Below are 14,787 nucleotides of genomic sequence, written 5' to 3'. Positions count from 1 at the left end.
TAACGGAAAGTGGTGCACGGAATCTAAAACAAATCACTTGATGGAAGTTTGTTTCAAACTGTGCCGCCCGTGGATTCCTTTATCCTCCACTGTCCTGTCCTGTCTAGTCACTCCCAGTGCCCCTGGTTCCCTTAGCAGCCGAGTTTACCATCGTGATGTTTAATGCCATCTTGATGTCACTCAAAATAAAAACGACCAAGACAACAGCATTAATATAAAGATATATTCCATAAAAGAGTTTGGCAGTCAAAGAAAAGCATCACACTTCCTGAAAACACAAGCATTCTTCTTCCTCTAGTCTACAAAGAAAATTATAAAGAAATAAAACAAAAAACCAAAAAAAAAAAACAAAACAAAACAAAAAACAAACCCAGAAACAAAAATCGTAACATCATCCACAAACACCCACCAGTATACACCACACTAGCATGTACACTTCGGCAAGTCAGTGAAGGTAGCACTCAAGTCCCTGAACAAGGAGGACAGAACTGGTACGGGATCCAGAGAAGCGTTAGAGAGGAGCCCAGCCAAAGACGCACAGACACACCAGCCACCCCCGGCGGGGAAACCTTCGGTACATAAGACAGATTTCATTTCCAAGAGCAAGCCCCAAGATAGCCCTGCCAGGGAGGGGGGACATGATCACCACAGATCCCTGACTGGGGACAGTGGAGGGGGGAGTCACCACAAAAGTTAGCCAAAGAAGAACCATCCTGACCTTCTACCCAGCTGCAGGCTGGGGTCTCAGGCTCGACACAGGGGCCCGGCCACAGTTACGCTCTCCAGGGAGAGGCAAACACCAGGCCGGCCAGCGGCCCTTAGCATGTAGCCTCGATAGAAGCCCTGGTCACAGGTTCCAGGCTGGACGTCTCTGGCTGGGGCTCCCTGGCCTTGCAGTGGGGGGGGGGGGGGGGTAGGGAGAGTGGCAGGTGGGGTCAGGATTCAAGTTCCAGGTGATGGATTCAGTAGCACCAAGACCAGAAGACGGCGAGGCCTAGCTGGGGAAGGGAGTGGGTGCGTGTGAGCTGGGGTGCACAGAGGAAGGGAGAGCACGTGTGTGCACCTGGACTGTGAGGGATGAAAAGGAGAAGTTGAGGGGGTTGGTTCTTGAGACACACGAGGGAACTGAGAGGGATGGCTTCAGTCCCAGACATCGTGTAAGGCTGCTTGGAGGGAATGCCAGAGGAAATGAAGAAATGGTGTGAGAACATTCTTATCCCTATAAATAAACTATGTACACACTTTCAGAAAGGGAGAGCCGACTCTCAGAGGAACACCCTGCCCGTGGCCCGCTCCCCCCGTGTCATCAGGACCTGATACTGTGGAAACTGGAGGCAGGTCTTGTCCTGGAAGGGGCGGTCAAGGAGGCACTCCGTGGCACCTGTCCACACATGGCTCAGGCTTCCTTGGACATGGCAGAGGAACCCGCAAACACCCCCCAGCTTGTACAGACACACAGGCTCCGCTGGTACGGTCCCTTTGTTCCCCTTCCCCTCCCCAGTTCCAGGTGGCACCCTTCTGCGGCTGGTTGAAGCCTCGTCGTGTCTGCTGGGCTCCCACCCAGGTCCCACTCATAGCAGATGTGGCCGCCCTCCAGGCTGGCACTGACAACACGAGTGGGGAGGCCAGGGTGCCCTGCAGACACACTTAGTCTCCAGGAAAACTGAGTCAGGCCCTTTTCACAGCCATGGGAACCTTCTGTCCCTCAGAGTCCCTACCCCGCTTAAAGACATGGTCTCCGTCTCTGGGTAAACTCCGAGAGGGCGGGTCTCTGACAAAATTCCGTGCAGGTCAGAGGAGCTCCTTGGTCTTCAGCACCAGCAAACAGAAACAGGGAGGTCGCGTCACGCTGATGCCGAAGACGGGGTGCTGGCTCTGGCTGGGTGTGTCCACTTCTCTCCCTCTGGATGTCGGGTTGACAGCAGCGAAGGGCTCTGGCCTCCACGGCGTGGCTCAGCTCTGCTTGCTCACCTCTGCTCCTCAGAAGTGATGGCCTGCCTTCACCGCCTCAATGTCCGAGATCAAGGTCTTCGCCAGGAAGATGCCAAAAATCTGAAACCAAAGCCAGGGGAGGCTATCAGTGCTGGGGCCCGACAGGAGAGGGCGAGCACAGGGCAAGGTGCACAGGGCCCGCTCTGCAGACAGCGAGGATGCAGCACAGAGGATGTGCCCGCCAGTAAACAGGGAGGCCTGGGGTCTGTTTTGCTCTATCCCTGGGGCCTAAAAGTTTGGGGCAAACGGCCGGCAGCGGAGAAGGCCTGCCTCCAACAGGGCCATGCACGTCACATATCCTGCGCTGGGACACACTTTGTACCCACCGTTAACCCAAAAATAACAGTCACCTGACTGGTTCTGACGTAAAATAATAAATCTTGATGTTTCCTGTAAACCAGGATTCCATGATAAAAACAAGGTTCTCCCTGGTTTTAGCTGCGCTGCCATCCCACCGTGGTGACCAGCATCAACACTGTTATTTTTTTTACCAGGAACAGACCAATGTGAACTCGGAAATCTTGGAATTTTGCTTATTTCCCCTTTAAATTCCTGTTGTGGTTTATATCTTATGAGCCAGTTCTTCTCAAGTCTGAATGTTTTGCTCATTTGGCAAGTAAATTTGTTCTTTCCTTTTCTAGATGCTTCTGTGTCTAAGCTTCCCTTGCGATCACTCAACACACACTGGCAGGGTGAAGGAGGAAGGGGAGTGTGGATGGTCCGCAGCCCCTGGGCCGCATCAGGCACCCTCTTGATGGCAGCGTCAGAGCCGAACGATGCACCTTCCGCAAGGCGGTGATGGCCGTCCGAGAGGCTGCTTGGGGGCTGCCAGTTTCTCCTCCCAAGCCCTGGGCACCCCGGAGAACCAGTCTCTCTGACTGGCAGCGTTCTTGCCTCCCCTCCCCCTCCCCTGGGCAGCTGCTAGCTGCTAGCTGCCCAGAGTGTGTGACATCTGGTTCTGATGAACAGGTACGACCCGCAAGGACAAAGGAAGCCACAAAGGGCAGGGGGAGCAAACCTGCAGCAGGGAGATGGTGATGAAGACGCCGGCCACGATGTAAATATTGCGCGGAAGCCAGCCCTCCAGCGCCTGGATGCAGCCTTTTGTGAAGATGGACTCGTCCCACTTGCTCTTCAGCTAAAGGGAAACAGTACAGCGACCTGAGCCCAAGACATGCAGGGCATCCCCACCCCGGCTCCCCAGAGGGCTCCCCTGGCGGGCAGGGTGGAGCTCAGCAGAGGCCAGGGGGCCGGAAGTCGGGTGCCCAGGACGGACAGAACCCTCCAGGGGAACTGCCTCCACTTGCCGCAGTCTCTGCCTTCTCCCTGGGCAGTCTGCATCTTCTCCTCTGCCCAGAGGAAGGCTCCTGGCGGTGGTCTTTACCCACTCCTGGTGAGGCCTCCCCAGACTGAAAGAGGGACTAAATTCGGTACACCTCCAGAGCCCACATCTGAAGGACACAGAGGGCCCTCAAGGCTCCAAGGAGGAAGATGGGGCTTTAAAGAGAGAAACTAGAAGCATCTTCTGAGTCAGAGAAGTTGGCTGGGAAAAGAAGGGACAGTGGCTTCCCAGAGTGTGTGTCCCGTCCCCGCCCCTCCCCGCACAGCGAGGGAAGCTTGGCTCCAGGAGCCAGAGTCTCAGTCCTAAGCCAACAGGCACCTTCCAACCCTGACCCCTAGTGGAGGCTCAGGACGCACACCGGAGAACCGCCAGCACATAGAGCCCATCCTCACCCCTACGCACCATATACAGCCTCGCTCACGGCAATACTGGTGGAACAGTAATCCATTTTAGTGGGGTGAGGGGCTGCACTGTGTCCCCCTAAAACTCAGAATGTGACTGCACTTGGAGACAAGGTGTTTGAAGTGGGACTATAACCCATAACCCTAACCCTAATCCTAACCTGAATCATCCGGAGAGGTCTCTGAACAGCAGGACGCCAGCCACATACCCTAGCCCCTAACCCCTACCCCTAACGCTAACCCTAATTCTAAAGTTATCCCTCCAGACAGGTCTCTGAACTGCAGGATACTAGGCACATATCCTCACACTGTCCCCAGCCCTAACCCCCATTATGCTGGCCCTAAACCAAACCCAAACTCTAGATATGAGGGAAAAAAAGATGTGTTACATATCTATAACAGATTAGTACTGAGCCATAAAAAGAGTAAGGTCTTGCCATCTGCAACAGCGTGGCTGCAGCTACAGAGTATTATGCTAAGCAAAGTCAGTCAGTCAGAGAAAGAGAAATACTATATGGACAAAAAGGTAAACAAATTAAAATAAGGTCATCAGATAGGCCCCAATCCAATATAAAAAATGATCAGGACACCAAAAGACAGAGGGAGGACCATGTGGGGACACATACAGGAGAAGGCAGCCACCTACAAGCCCAGGGGAGGCCTCACACCAGCCCTGCCAGCACCCTGATGTCGGGCTTCTAACCTCGAGGTCTGAGGAGAGAAGTTTCCGCGTTTCAGCCACAGTCTGTGGTACTTGGTTATGACAGCCCTAGAATCTAACACAAGCAGCAATGAAAGGACGATGCTGGTACAGGCCCGTCCCTGGGTAATGGGTGGAGGTCCCTGCAGAAGGGCTTTGGGCCTCCCAAACCGGAGGCACACATCCCTGGCGTCCATGGCCAACAGAAAAGGTGCCCGTAGATTCCCCCAAGTTCCCTCCTTCAGAACAGCAGTCACTCACTCATACCACCAAAGGCCACCGAGCAGTGCCTGGGGGGAGGGGGACACTCACTTCTCTCCACCCTCACACCCCCTGTGGCCTGAAGTAACCCCTGGAGAACTGAGCCTTCCTCCCGCCCCAAGACCCATCTCCCTCCTCACTGCCACGCTGCCTCCATATGGCCTCTAAACCATGCCCTGTGCTCCTGCAGCTACACCCTGAGCTCCTACTGAACAGACACCCACGGAACTCCAAGGAGCCACTAAAAATAAAGCCTTTGTTCCCAAAACTTTCATCTGACCTCTTTCCACTAATGCAGCACCTGCCAGACTTTGTGACCGCAGTTCCCAGGCTGGGAATCACCCCCATCGCTATTCCCCGGAGTCCTGCTGCCAGCGGCTTCTACCCAGCTCGCTCCCAGCTTAGACGGCCCCTCCCCAAGTCTCACCCACTCCAATTTGCACTTGTGCTAAATCGGGAAGTTGGACCACAGGGAATAAACCTGACAAACTTAAAGTTGCACGCCTCGGGCACTCACCTGGGTCCTGACGTCATATCCACACTGTGTGTTCACAACTTTTTGCTGTAAGAAAAGCAGAAAAAAAATGGTCATTTTTGTTCTCTTGGGAAGCCAGTGGTAGAAGGTTCTAGAAAAGTCCCAACCAAACATCAGCAAACACCTGTACAAATTTCATTATAGCTCACACCCTTTAATCGCAATGCCAACTGACCTTTCACACTAGGACAAAGGTTGACCAACCGTATGTGTGAAGGAGACCCGTTTATGTAGCAACTATTCAACTCTGCTCTCGGAGCATGAAAGACACGGACAATACATAAATGAATGTGCATGGCCGCATTTCAGTAAAACTTCATTTACGGACACTGAAATTTAAATTTCAAATGATTTTCACCCATCACGAAATATTATTCTTCCTTTCACTTATTGTCAGCCATTTACAAAGGGCTGAAACTACTCTCGGCTCGCAGATCATACAAAAACAGAGAGGAGGCTGGATCTGGCCCATGGGTCACAGTTTGGCAGTGCCTGAGCGGGGAAAGTTCCACTCGCTCAGTATTTCATGGTCACGGTGGGGATATCAGGCGCTGGCTGTGTGGCCGCAGCAAACCAGAGCTTCCTGGTCTGGGAAGTGGGTCGTGTGACAGTGGCTCTGCCCTGCCGGCTCTGAGCCCTGGGGCCAAGTACTGGACACCTGCGAGCACACAGGAGCTGTAAAAGGCTCAGTTCTAGCAAATGTTCAGTGCTCCTTCACACATCACCCCAAGGGCCCTGGTTCTGGAACCCACAGATTCAGGCTATGGGCTGGGAATGAGAACAGGTGAAGAAGAAAAGCAAGATGCCTCCACTACTCCCAGATGATGAGTAACCCCCCCACCCCACCCCAGTTCTGTGCACGGGGCATTCTCTCCAGAGGGTGGTGAAGAGGGCGGCCCATGGCTCACCACATTTCTAGCATTTCGTCCAGGCACCCTAAGTGAGAGCCCCTCGAGGGAAGGACACGACTGGTTTTCTCCTGCCTCACCCAGAACACTAGAGCAAGGGCAGGTCATGCAAAATTGTGCCTGGGATTTACACACAGAGGACTTGGGAGCTGCAGACCCTGGCGTGGTGTGCAGAGGGAGCACAGAAGCAGCCCAGAACCCAGAACAGCTGCACGCCCCCCGGGCAGGCTGACTCACCGCGGGGTCTGGCACGCAACAGGAGAAGGGCACCCCACACTTCTCGCGGCTATAGCTGGCACCACTGCAGTTGAAGTAGATGTTGAGGTCCCAGTCTTCTGGCCCATATGCCCCGCAGCACTGGTTCTGGGGTCACAAAAGCCGAGAACTGTCAGGGGCTCTGGCTCTGAGCCAGGGCTGTGACCACCCCACCACAGGGCATTGGGGACACGAGGGGAAGCGCTGCTCCATGTACACACAGAGAAATCCAGCACCCACCCCACCCCCCCACTGACCTCCCACATGCACAGATGCTAAGCATGGTAACCTAGGCAGCCTTTAAGAGGGAAACCAGGAAACCTCATCTAAGATCCCACCCCCGCACCGGGGTACAGCATGCAGGACTGCCTCTGCAGTGTCCCCTGGCCTCCCCAGGGACACACCATTCAGGTCCAGACCCTCCTTCCCCTGGGGCTTCTCCTTCTTCCCCTCGCCTCAGCCCAAAGTGGATTCCTCACTCTCCGCGGAGACCCTCAGTATCTCTGATGCAGTTCTCTCGTATCCTCCAAGAGAACCCCTCCTTGTGGGCAGTGAGTGGGGCTTCCTCCCAGAGAAACATCTAAGCTGGCCTTACTTCCCTTAGGTGCCTCTTTACAAAAAACAGCTGCTAGACGTCTACTCCCAAGGCCAGAATCATGAGCAGGGTGAACAGTTAACACAATCATAGCTCAGTCCCCCTAACCTGGGGTCTCTGCACCCCCCACTGTCTGGTGTAGTTGCAAACAGAATCACCGCTCGTCTACAAACTTGTAAAACCAAACACTGAAAATGGCACAGGGATGTCAAGGGCCTCCTAGACCATGATCATAACAGATCAACCACCAGGGCTCCTGGCTGTCTTCTTTTATTTCTAAGATTAAAATCCCATGCCCCCCCACCCCTTACCCTGCTGCGGTTCCAGTTCTCTCATGACTCCCAAATATTTCAGCGTGAGGAATCTCCACAATTTACTGAATGCCTCTGGAGAGTGTATTTTCAAGAGGAAAGGACAGCACTGGAGAAGAGTGCCCTGTCCTCGAGGCTAGCGGGGGGCAGGAACACCCGGGCACGCCACGGCTCTGGGACAGCGGGGAACGGCGGGAAGGCTCAGTGAAGGCAGGAGGAAATGGCTGAGGTGGGATTTTCGAAGACAAATGCTGGTCACTATTATGACACAGGAAGTGTCTCTGGTCACATAAAGTGGGTTTTGCTGGGTCCCGGGATACACAACGTAAGGGTAAGCAAGTTTGAGTCAACATGAGAGTGAACCAGTTATTTTTAATGCGTGCTTGCTGTTTTCTCCTCAGAATCCAAGTGTTCCACGTGAAGTCCCTGGGGAAGCGAGGTTTTCCGGCAGCGCACAGACGGCCCACACGACGGCCTTGCCCCAGCTGGTGGCGGGGAACGGGCCCCCCCAGGGCAGGGACGGCAGTGGTCCAAGCCTCCAGGTGCAGCTGCACACAGAGAAGGCGGAGGCCAGATGGAGTCAAGGCCAAGGCCTGGGATGGCTTAGACAGCCCCCTGGGGACATATTCCAAGGAGGTCACATTCCTCCCCATCTGGGGAAGCTTCCTCCAGGCAGCTCTGCCCTCTTGAACAGGAAGGGGAAAAGGTCCCAGGGAGGAAGGGGACAGGAATAGCCTCAGACGGTGAGTCATGCACCGGGGAGGGGACGCTCTGCCCCTGGGTACCCAGAGTGCCTGGGGACCTGCGGCCGCCTGTGTGGCCAGGACCTGAGAAATCTGGGCCCCTGGAGGAGGGTGCCCGCGGGGGCAGCAAGACGGCCTGCCCCACGCAAATGGGGGAGGACACACTGCGAACACACCTACAGGGCCAGGCAACAGTCAACGGGCAGAGTCAAAGTGACCAGAAGCCAGAGCAGCCCCCCCACAGCCTCCCCGCCACCTGCCATGCGGAGGAGGGACACCCCGGGTTCTCCATTAGCAGAGGCCTGGGCAGCGTGCAAGGCCAGGGAAGCCCACGCTCTAGCCAGGAGGGCAGCACGGATGCAGTCCTTACCGCTTTCTGAAGGGAGTCAATGAGGTTCTGCAGGTCAATGTCGTCCCGGTAGGATCTGATGTTGCTCTCGAAGAACTCCCGGAACCGGTCCCTCACCCAGTCCTGGAAGAGGAAGGCCAGCACGGCCACGGCCAGCTCCAGGAAGAAGATGAGCACGATGGTACCGCAGAACTGCGTGGCGACAAGAACAGAGGTGAGAGTCATCACACCTCCGGCCTCCAGCCAGGCACAAAGCCTTGTCTGACCAGGGATCGATGCCTACTGCAAAGAGGGTGAGCTCCACCCCTGCGACACGAGTGCCGGAGCCCCTGGGAATCCCATGTGACTGGCTGGCAGCCCCACCCCCTCTGTAAATGGAGTGGTGCACCCCCACTCCCATCACAGCACCACTTGGAAGAGACGAGTGAAAGGACCAGAAAGCTCCAAGCCACTATGTCCCCCACTTCCTGTGAGGCAGCCTTCCTCCTCAACAAGGAAGCCCCATCCCAGGAAGGATGGGGCTAACCTACCCCACCAGGCCACCAGCTCCTCTAGGGCAGAGCCTGTGCCCCAGACACAACACCTGACCACTCTCCTCGCACACACAACTGTCCAAGTTGCTAGAAATCTACTGCCGCCCCCACTGTAGGTACAAGGAAACAGAGGCTCACTCCGGCACATGGCTTGCTTGAGGTCATGCAGCTCATGCGGGACATCTGAGTGCCCCTGTACGTGGCAAGACCTCTCCAGAAGCACAGTGCCATTGGCCACCACAGCAGTGGCCCTCTGCAAGGGCCCCCCGCAGCCGCACCCCTCCCATCCAGCAGACTTCCAGCCAGCAGTGCGTGAGTTCCCCTGCCCATTACCACCACTGGTCACCCTGTGCTCTAAGCTGGGAGGCCACGGTAGGCGAGGGTCTCAGGGTAAGACAAGGGGAAACACCTGCGCGGGTGCGCACACAGAGACACACACATACACACCAGGCCCTTCAAAACCTAACCTCCATTCACACAGAAGGAAGATACACTAAATATATTTTTAAAAGGAAAAAAAATGAGAAGAAGAAGAAAAAAAAAAACCACATGTTTTGCTTTTTAAATTAAGCCCAAGGAAGAGAAGGCTTGATCTAATAAATTCAACAAATAATATATTGCAAAACACGATTATGTGTTTTCCCCACCAGGTGCTATTTAATTTTAACTGAACGCATTTCAGCATGAATTTTTATCTAAATATAAAACTAAACCCTAAGTAACTGGCAGTTCTGCCAGGAAATTAAGGATTCTGTGTTGCACATCCCAACACACACCCCCTGGAGGAGGAGAACGGTTTCCTAACTTTACTGGCAACGTCTTTTGATCTTAGCCAAGAAGGGCAAAGGCGAGTAGCGAACAAACAATTCCTTCAGAACTTCGCAGGGAAGAGGCAAGGGAGGGGGACAGGAGCCAGCTGCTTAGCCATCGCTTCCCTCCAAAACCTGAACACCAGAGCGGCCCGACTTCTCCAGGGGTGAGCAGCCGGCTTAGCTGACTGTTTCCTGAAACCTTCCCAGTCGGTGGGCAGCCTCCTCCCCACACAGCTGGGGCCCAGGGGGCCCTGTAAGAGCTACAACCCTCTTCGGCCAGATAAGGGGTCAGCCTGCCCAGCAGAGTCCACACCCCCACCCGCCCCCGCATCTGCAGCTACTCACAAACTTGAGCAAACAGATGTTCTCCCGCAGGGCGCCCACGCAGCCCGCGAACCCCAGCGTGAACATCACCACGCCCACCATCAGGACCAGCACCACAGGGTCGATGCCATGCAGCCGGGTCACTTTGGTGAGGTCAGACAGCACCCCCTGAAAGAGGCAGAGAAAGCATCAGCTTTAGAGAGTCAAGGGAGTCAAGGGTGTCTTGGGGGGCAAGGGGGGACCTAGGTTATGTCCAGAGCTAAAGTAAGGACAGGGACCTGTATCCTGAGGCTCAGTCCTGTCCTTAACAGCCAGGCCAGAGCACAGAGCGTGGCCCCTGCCCACTTGCCCTCTTAGGGCGCCCTCTGCCCACAGATCCTTGCCAGACTCAGCTCCCAGGGCCCTTGCACGCAGCAATCCTGGGCTTCACCTTGGCTCTGAGTCCCTCCCAGGCTGACCCCATGCTTTTTTTGGAGACTGCAGGGTGCCTGTGCCAGGCCTAGAGTGCAGGGGCCCTGGGGAACCCTGTGGTCTCCGGTCAGGCACCTTAGGGCCAGAGGCTCGCCCTGGCCTCGGGCCATGTGACAGCTTACTCTGTACTCAGTTTGTAGAGAACCCCATGACCCTGAGCTGAAAACAGCTTTAGTATGCACACTGTTCTGGAAACACCCACCAAGGGCAGACGAAGCAGTGCTGTCCATAAAACCTTCTGTGATGATGGGAGGTGTTCTCTGTCTGCGCTGTGCCAAATGGTAGCCAATGGCCCCATGTCCTAATGAGCATCTGAGCTCATGTTTCATTTTAACTAACTTAAATACATATAGTCACATGTGGCTAGTAAGAACCAAAACTGACAGAAAAGTTCTACAGGATTCAAAGGAGGAAGGAGAAAGGAGCCACCAGCCAGGCCCCTAGGGACCCCTAGGGCCCCAGGGTAGCCAGGCCTCTGCTCAGGGCTCTGCCAGAGCTGCTGCTGTTCGGGAGATGGCCACATGGTGGCGATATGAGTCACAGTTTGCGCAGGCTTGTGGGGTTTGTCCACTGGACGAAGAGACATTGCACTCCAGCTCCTACCCTTTAGGGGACTCCAGGGTACCCTGAAAATACCCAAACCCCAAGGTGGGCCTTATTCAGCTCCGAAGACCATGGCAAGAAGGCCCATAGATCTAAGTGGTCCTGCCTCTATCTCCCAGAACCCAAGGCAGGTTCCACTGAAGGGATAAGAGGATTCAGGGCCTGGGTCTCAAGAGGATGCTTTAGTTCCCACCGTCTCCCTGCCTCCCCACCCCCCTGCCCCAGGCTCAGTGCACCTTACTCCACCTTTCTCCTCTTTCCCCTCTTCCGCTCTCTGGAGAGAGGGTCCTCCTAGGCTCTCACACCTCCCTGGCGTGCACCCACCAGCAGAGCAGAAGAGGGCCGCAGCTCCTAAGTCTAGTCCCCTCCTCAGAGCTTCCACCACGCCTTGTCCCGCCGCACAGAAAGAGGCCGGTCTCCCCCCCCCCCCCCCCCTCTCCTGTACAGGCTGGGCAAGGAGGCTCACAGGTGTGGAAGCCCCTGCCCTGACCCACAGGGTACCCAGGGGGATTTAACACAGCCCTGCTCCCAGTCTCAGGACAGAACTTTGGGAACAAACACGACTGTGTTCAGGGACCTGCTGGCTCCCAGAGGCACAGACAGGAGCAGAAGGTGGCCCCAGGCCCACCCCAGACTCCACCACAGACAAGCCCCCAGGTTGTCTGAGGCTTCTGGGAACAGCAGAGAGGGCTCTCCGCATTCATGGATCTCAAAAGCCCAGCCCAGCCCAGCCCAGCCCACCCGTGGCCCCTAGCAGTGACCCCACCACTGGGAAACAGAGCCAGTCCCAGGGCCCCAGGAGGTCTCATGATCAGCTCAGTAAACACTTCTCAGAGCCTCCTCTGCGACAACCATTATGGCTACAAACCTACAAACCATTGCCCCAGGCAAGATGCTTATCGGGGGAGTCTGGAGGAAGGAGCAATGAAAGCTGAAACACCTGGTCTGGGCTCCCTGATGCTTCCAGCCCAGCTAACAGTGACACCTACCTTTTCGCTCCATGCCCACAGTCCGACTCCAAGGAAGACAACTCCAGCCAGCTAAGCAGGGGAAGGGTGGAGGGAAGGGGAGAAGTGGGCAAGGAGGGAGAGAGGGAGAGAGTGAGTTAAAAAACCAGGACCATGAACACGCTCCATCGAGGAGCGTCCACACGACGAGTCAGGGATATTCCTGGCTCACGTCCATGGAGGCGGACCAGGGGCAAGGCAGGCCCTCAGCCCCTGCACATGACACGAACTCTACCCCAGAGCAAAGGGATGGCCAGGCGTTTGGGATAACTTACAGCTACCTTCCTAACATCTGGCCAAACTCCTACCCTAACGGCCCCCCATGCTCCAAAGAGCAGAGAGCCAGATCTCTGAGCAGAGTCTGCCCCCGACACTGGAGTCAGAGATATCGTGACAGCCCTGTCCTGTTTCTTCCACATTCCCAAAGCCCCTGAAATCTCTTCAGTGCAGGATCCGGTGTAAGGAAGACATAACCAACCCCCTATGACAGCCCCCCCATTCTGTTTTAAATGAAGAACTAACATGAACTAGCACCAGAAACACAGGCAGGGTGGGGGAGGGGGTCACATGTCAGATCATGGGTTCAGTGAACACTGGCCCAAGGCAGGAACTTTGGGGACCAATTCTAGAGATGAGAAGACTGAGGGAGGACCAGACAGGGGAAGTGGCCTGTCTGGGAGCTCACCCAACAGCCCTGTGAATGAGCCAGTCCAAGACACGCGCCAGCTTCACCCAGCTCCCCATGGGGCCCCTTCCCCGGATCTCTTTGGAGCAGATGGTCTGTGGGGCTGGGCTGTTGTCCCTGGCGGCCAACCATCTGGGAACGACAGTTCAGCTGGGTGCTTTCCAGCCTGAGAGTAACCTCCTTTGTCTCTCTTTTATGACCTGATTAAATCCCCTCCCAACGGATAGGGCCGGACTGCCGCTAAGCCCAAAGGGAGGCCGGCCTTGGGCCGTCAGTTCTGCCGCCCACTGTGGTCACCATAGCAGGTGGTACCACTCTTTCCTGGGTGCCAAGCCCAGCATTCAACACTTCTCGTGCTCAAAGGGCCCCTCTCAAACCCCATCACAGGTGTGTGGTACTATTACCCCCTTTATCAAACAGGAAAGCTCAGAGGTACAATGACTTGGTTTTCTGCCCAAAGGCACACAGGGAGCCAGTGGCAGAGTTCAAACCTAACCCGGGTGTCTCCGACCCTCCTGAGAGCACTTTATCCCACCACCCACGGGGGCTAGGAAGACAAGTAGCAGTCTGAGTCCCCACCGAGGGGGGCTAGGATGGGCACCTGTGGCATGGGAGTTCCGCAGAAGGGGCTTACGGGCTATGTGACTCTGAAGCCCACACCCCATATCCGCAGGTGGTGAGGGTCACTCTGTGTCCCACTCGGTGGCCAGGAAGTAGGGCTTCCCTGGGCGTCACTGTAAACATTACTGACCCCTCCCCACAAGGCAAAGGCCCCTTATTCTGGGGCCACTCTAGGCTAGAAGCCCCACGGAATCCACTCACCACGTGAGCAAGCCTGCGGCACTGCACCCAACAGGTTCAAGCGACAGCAGAAGTGCAGACACCTGTCTGGGCCCTGCTGGATGGGCAGAGGGTTCCAACACCAAGCAACTTAAAAGCAGCCCGTCATCCCTCACAGTTTAATGGCCACCGCCTCTTGCAAGACTGCATTTCGATGTATGTAAAAGGCCTTGGGCAATTCTTGCAGGCCTCAGAGGCTTTCCAGCAGGGAGCTCAAGGCAAACCACCAACAGCAATGCGACCCTCTCAGCTCCGGCCCCCTGGCCTCTAGTTGTTGCGAATCCCCTGGCTGCCAGAGGCTGACATTCAAAGGGCTGCCTATGGGAGTCCCAGAGAAAGGGCCAGAAGGAGACCCAAGAGTAAGCCAGACTCAAGACCAGAGTAGTGCTGAACACACAGCCCAAGTTGGCTGGACCTGGTTCCCGTCTCTACTTTGCATCTTCCTGGCGACCGGACTTTGTGCCAAGCCCAGGAACTCCTCTGTGCCTATGATTTCCTCTGCAAAACAGGGATGACCTTTCCTAGGTCATAGGAGGGTTGCAGAAATTGGAGGAAGTGTATCACAAGTGACATGCTTACCCCAGGACATGGAGCTGGTCCAGGGGAGCCCTGCCCTCCTGCAAGGGAGAGGGGGGAGCAGAGCAGAGACATCAAGGGGCCTTCCAGATGCCATCAGCATTTGCTGACTCTCTGCGCCGCACCCCCCAGTAATCCAGCCCTAGCCTTTGTCCTAAGACAGCAACTCTATATTCAACCTGACCCTGAGAGCCCAGGGGGCTGAGAGTGAGTCTCAAGACTTCTCTCCGGGCCAGGAAACCTCGCCCTTCAGGACTGTAGCCACTCTGAGCCCTACAGAGACAAGGGAAGGCCACTTTCAAACAGTCCCACATTCAAAGAGTAAAAACTAAGCCACTTCTCGCTAGGAGTCTGGAAGGTCTGGAGCCGGAAGGGACACTGGAGCCCAGCTTCCTCATTAGTGGGGAGCGGAGCCCAGGCCGGGTGGTGCCTCAGATGGGGTCACACAGCTATCACACGCCAGCTTTCCTCCTGCCGGAAGGGTGGCTCTGAGAATAAGAAGTGTGTGTGCCCTTTCCAGCACAGCCAGCAAACAGATGCTAGG

At 55.7% G+C, this 14,787-nt stretch overlaps 1 protein-coding gene across 7 annotated transcripts in view; it reads right to left on the bottom strand.

The window, feature by feature from the left end:
• Window positions 1-209: 209 nt before the first annotated feature.
• The window catches only part of TSPAN14 (tetraspanin 14), a 58,277-nt gene continuing 43,699 nt past the window's right edge, over window positions 210-14,787 (bottom strand). For 5 of the 7 annotated variants that reach the window (XM_082720143.1, XM_082720145.1, XM_082720144.1 and 2 more), the window contains 7 exons: window positions 12,125-12,175; window positions 10,083-10,229; window positions 8,414-8,584; window positions 6,377-6,502; window positions 5,214-5,258; window positions 3,011-3,130; window positions 210-2,052 (listed from right to left, as the gene is read on the bottom strand). In XM_082720143.1, the coding sequence (XP_082576269.1) occupies window positions 1,981-2,052; window positions 3,011-3,130; window positions 5,214-5,258; window positions 6,377-6,502; window positions 8,414-8,584; window positions 10,083-10,229; window positions 12,125-12,175 (732 nt within the window). In that variant the 3' untranslated portion in view covers window positions 210-1,980. The remainder of the gene's footprint in view (window positions 2,053-3,010; window positions 3,131-5,213; window positions 5,259-6,376; window positions 6,503-8,413; window positions 8,585-10,082; window positions 10,230-12,124; window positions 12,176-14,787) is intronic. The other 2 variants (XM_082720146.1, XM_082720149.1) reach the window with 1 other exon arrangement.

The sequence above is a fragment of the Mustela nivalis genome (genome assembly GCF_964662115.1).
Source record: "Mustela nivalis genome assembly, chromosome: 2".
NCBI classification, from domain to species: domain Eukaryota; kingdom Metazoa; phylum Chordata; class Mammalia; order Carnivora; family Mustelidae; genus Mustela; species Mustela nivalis.
This window is presented reverse-complemented; position numbering and strand designations above follow the sequence as displayed.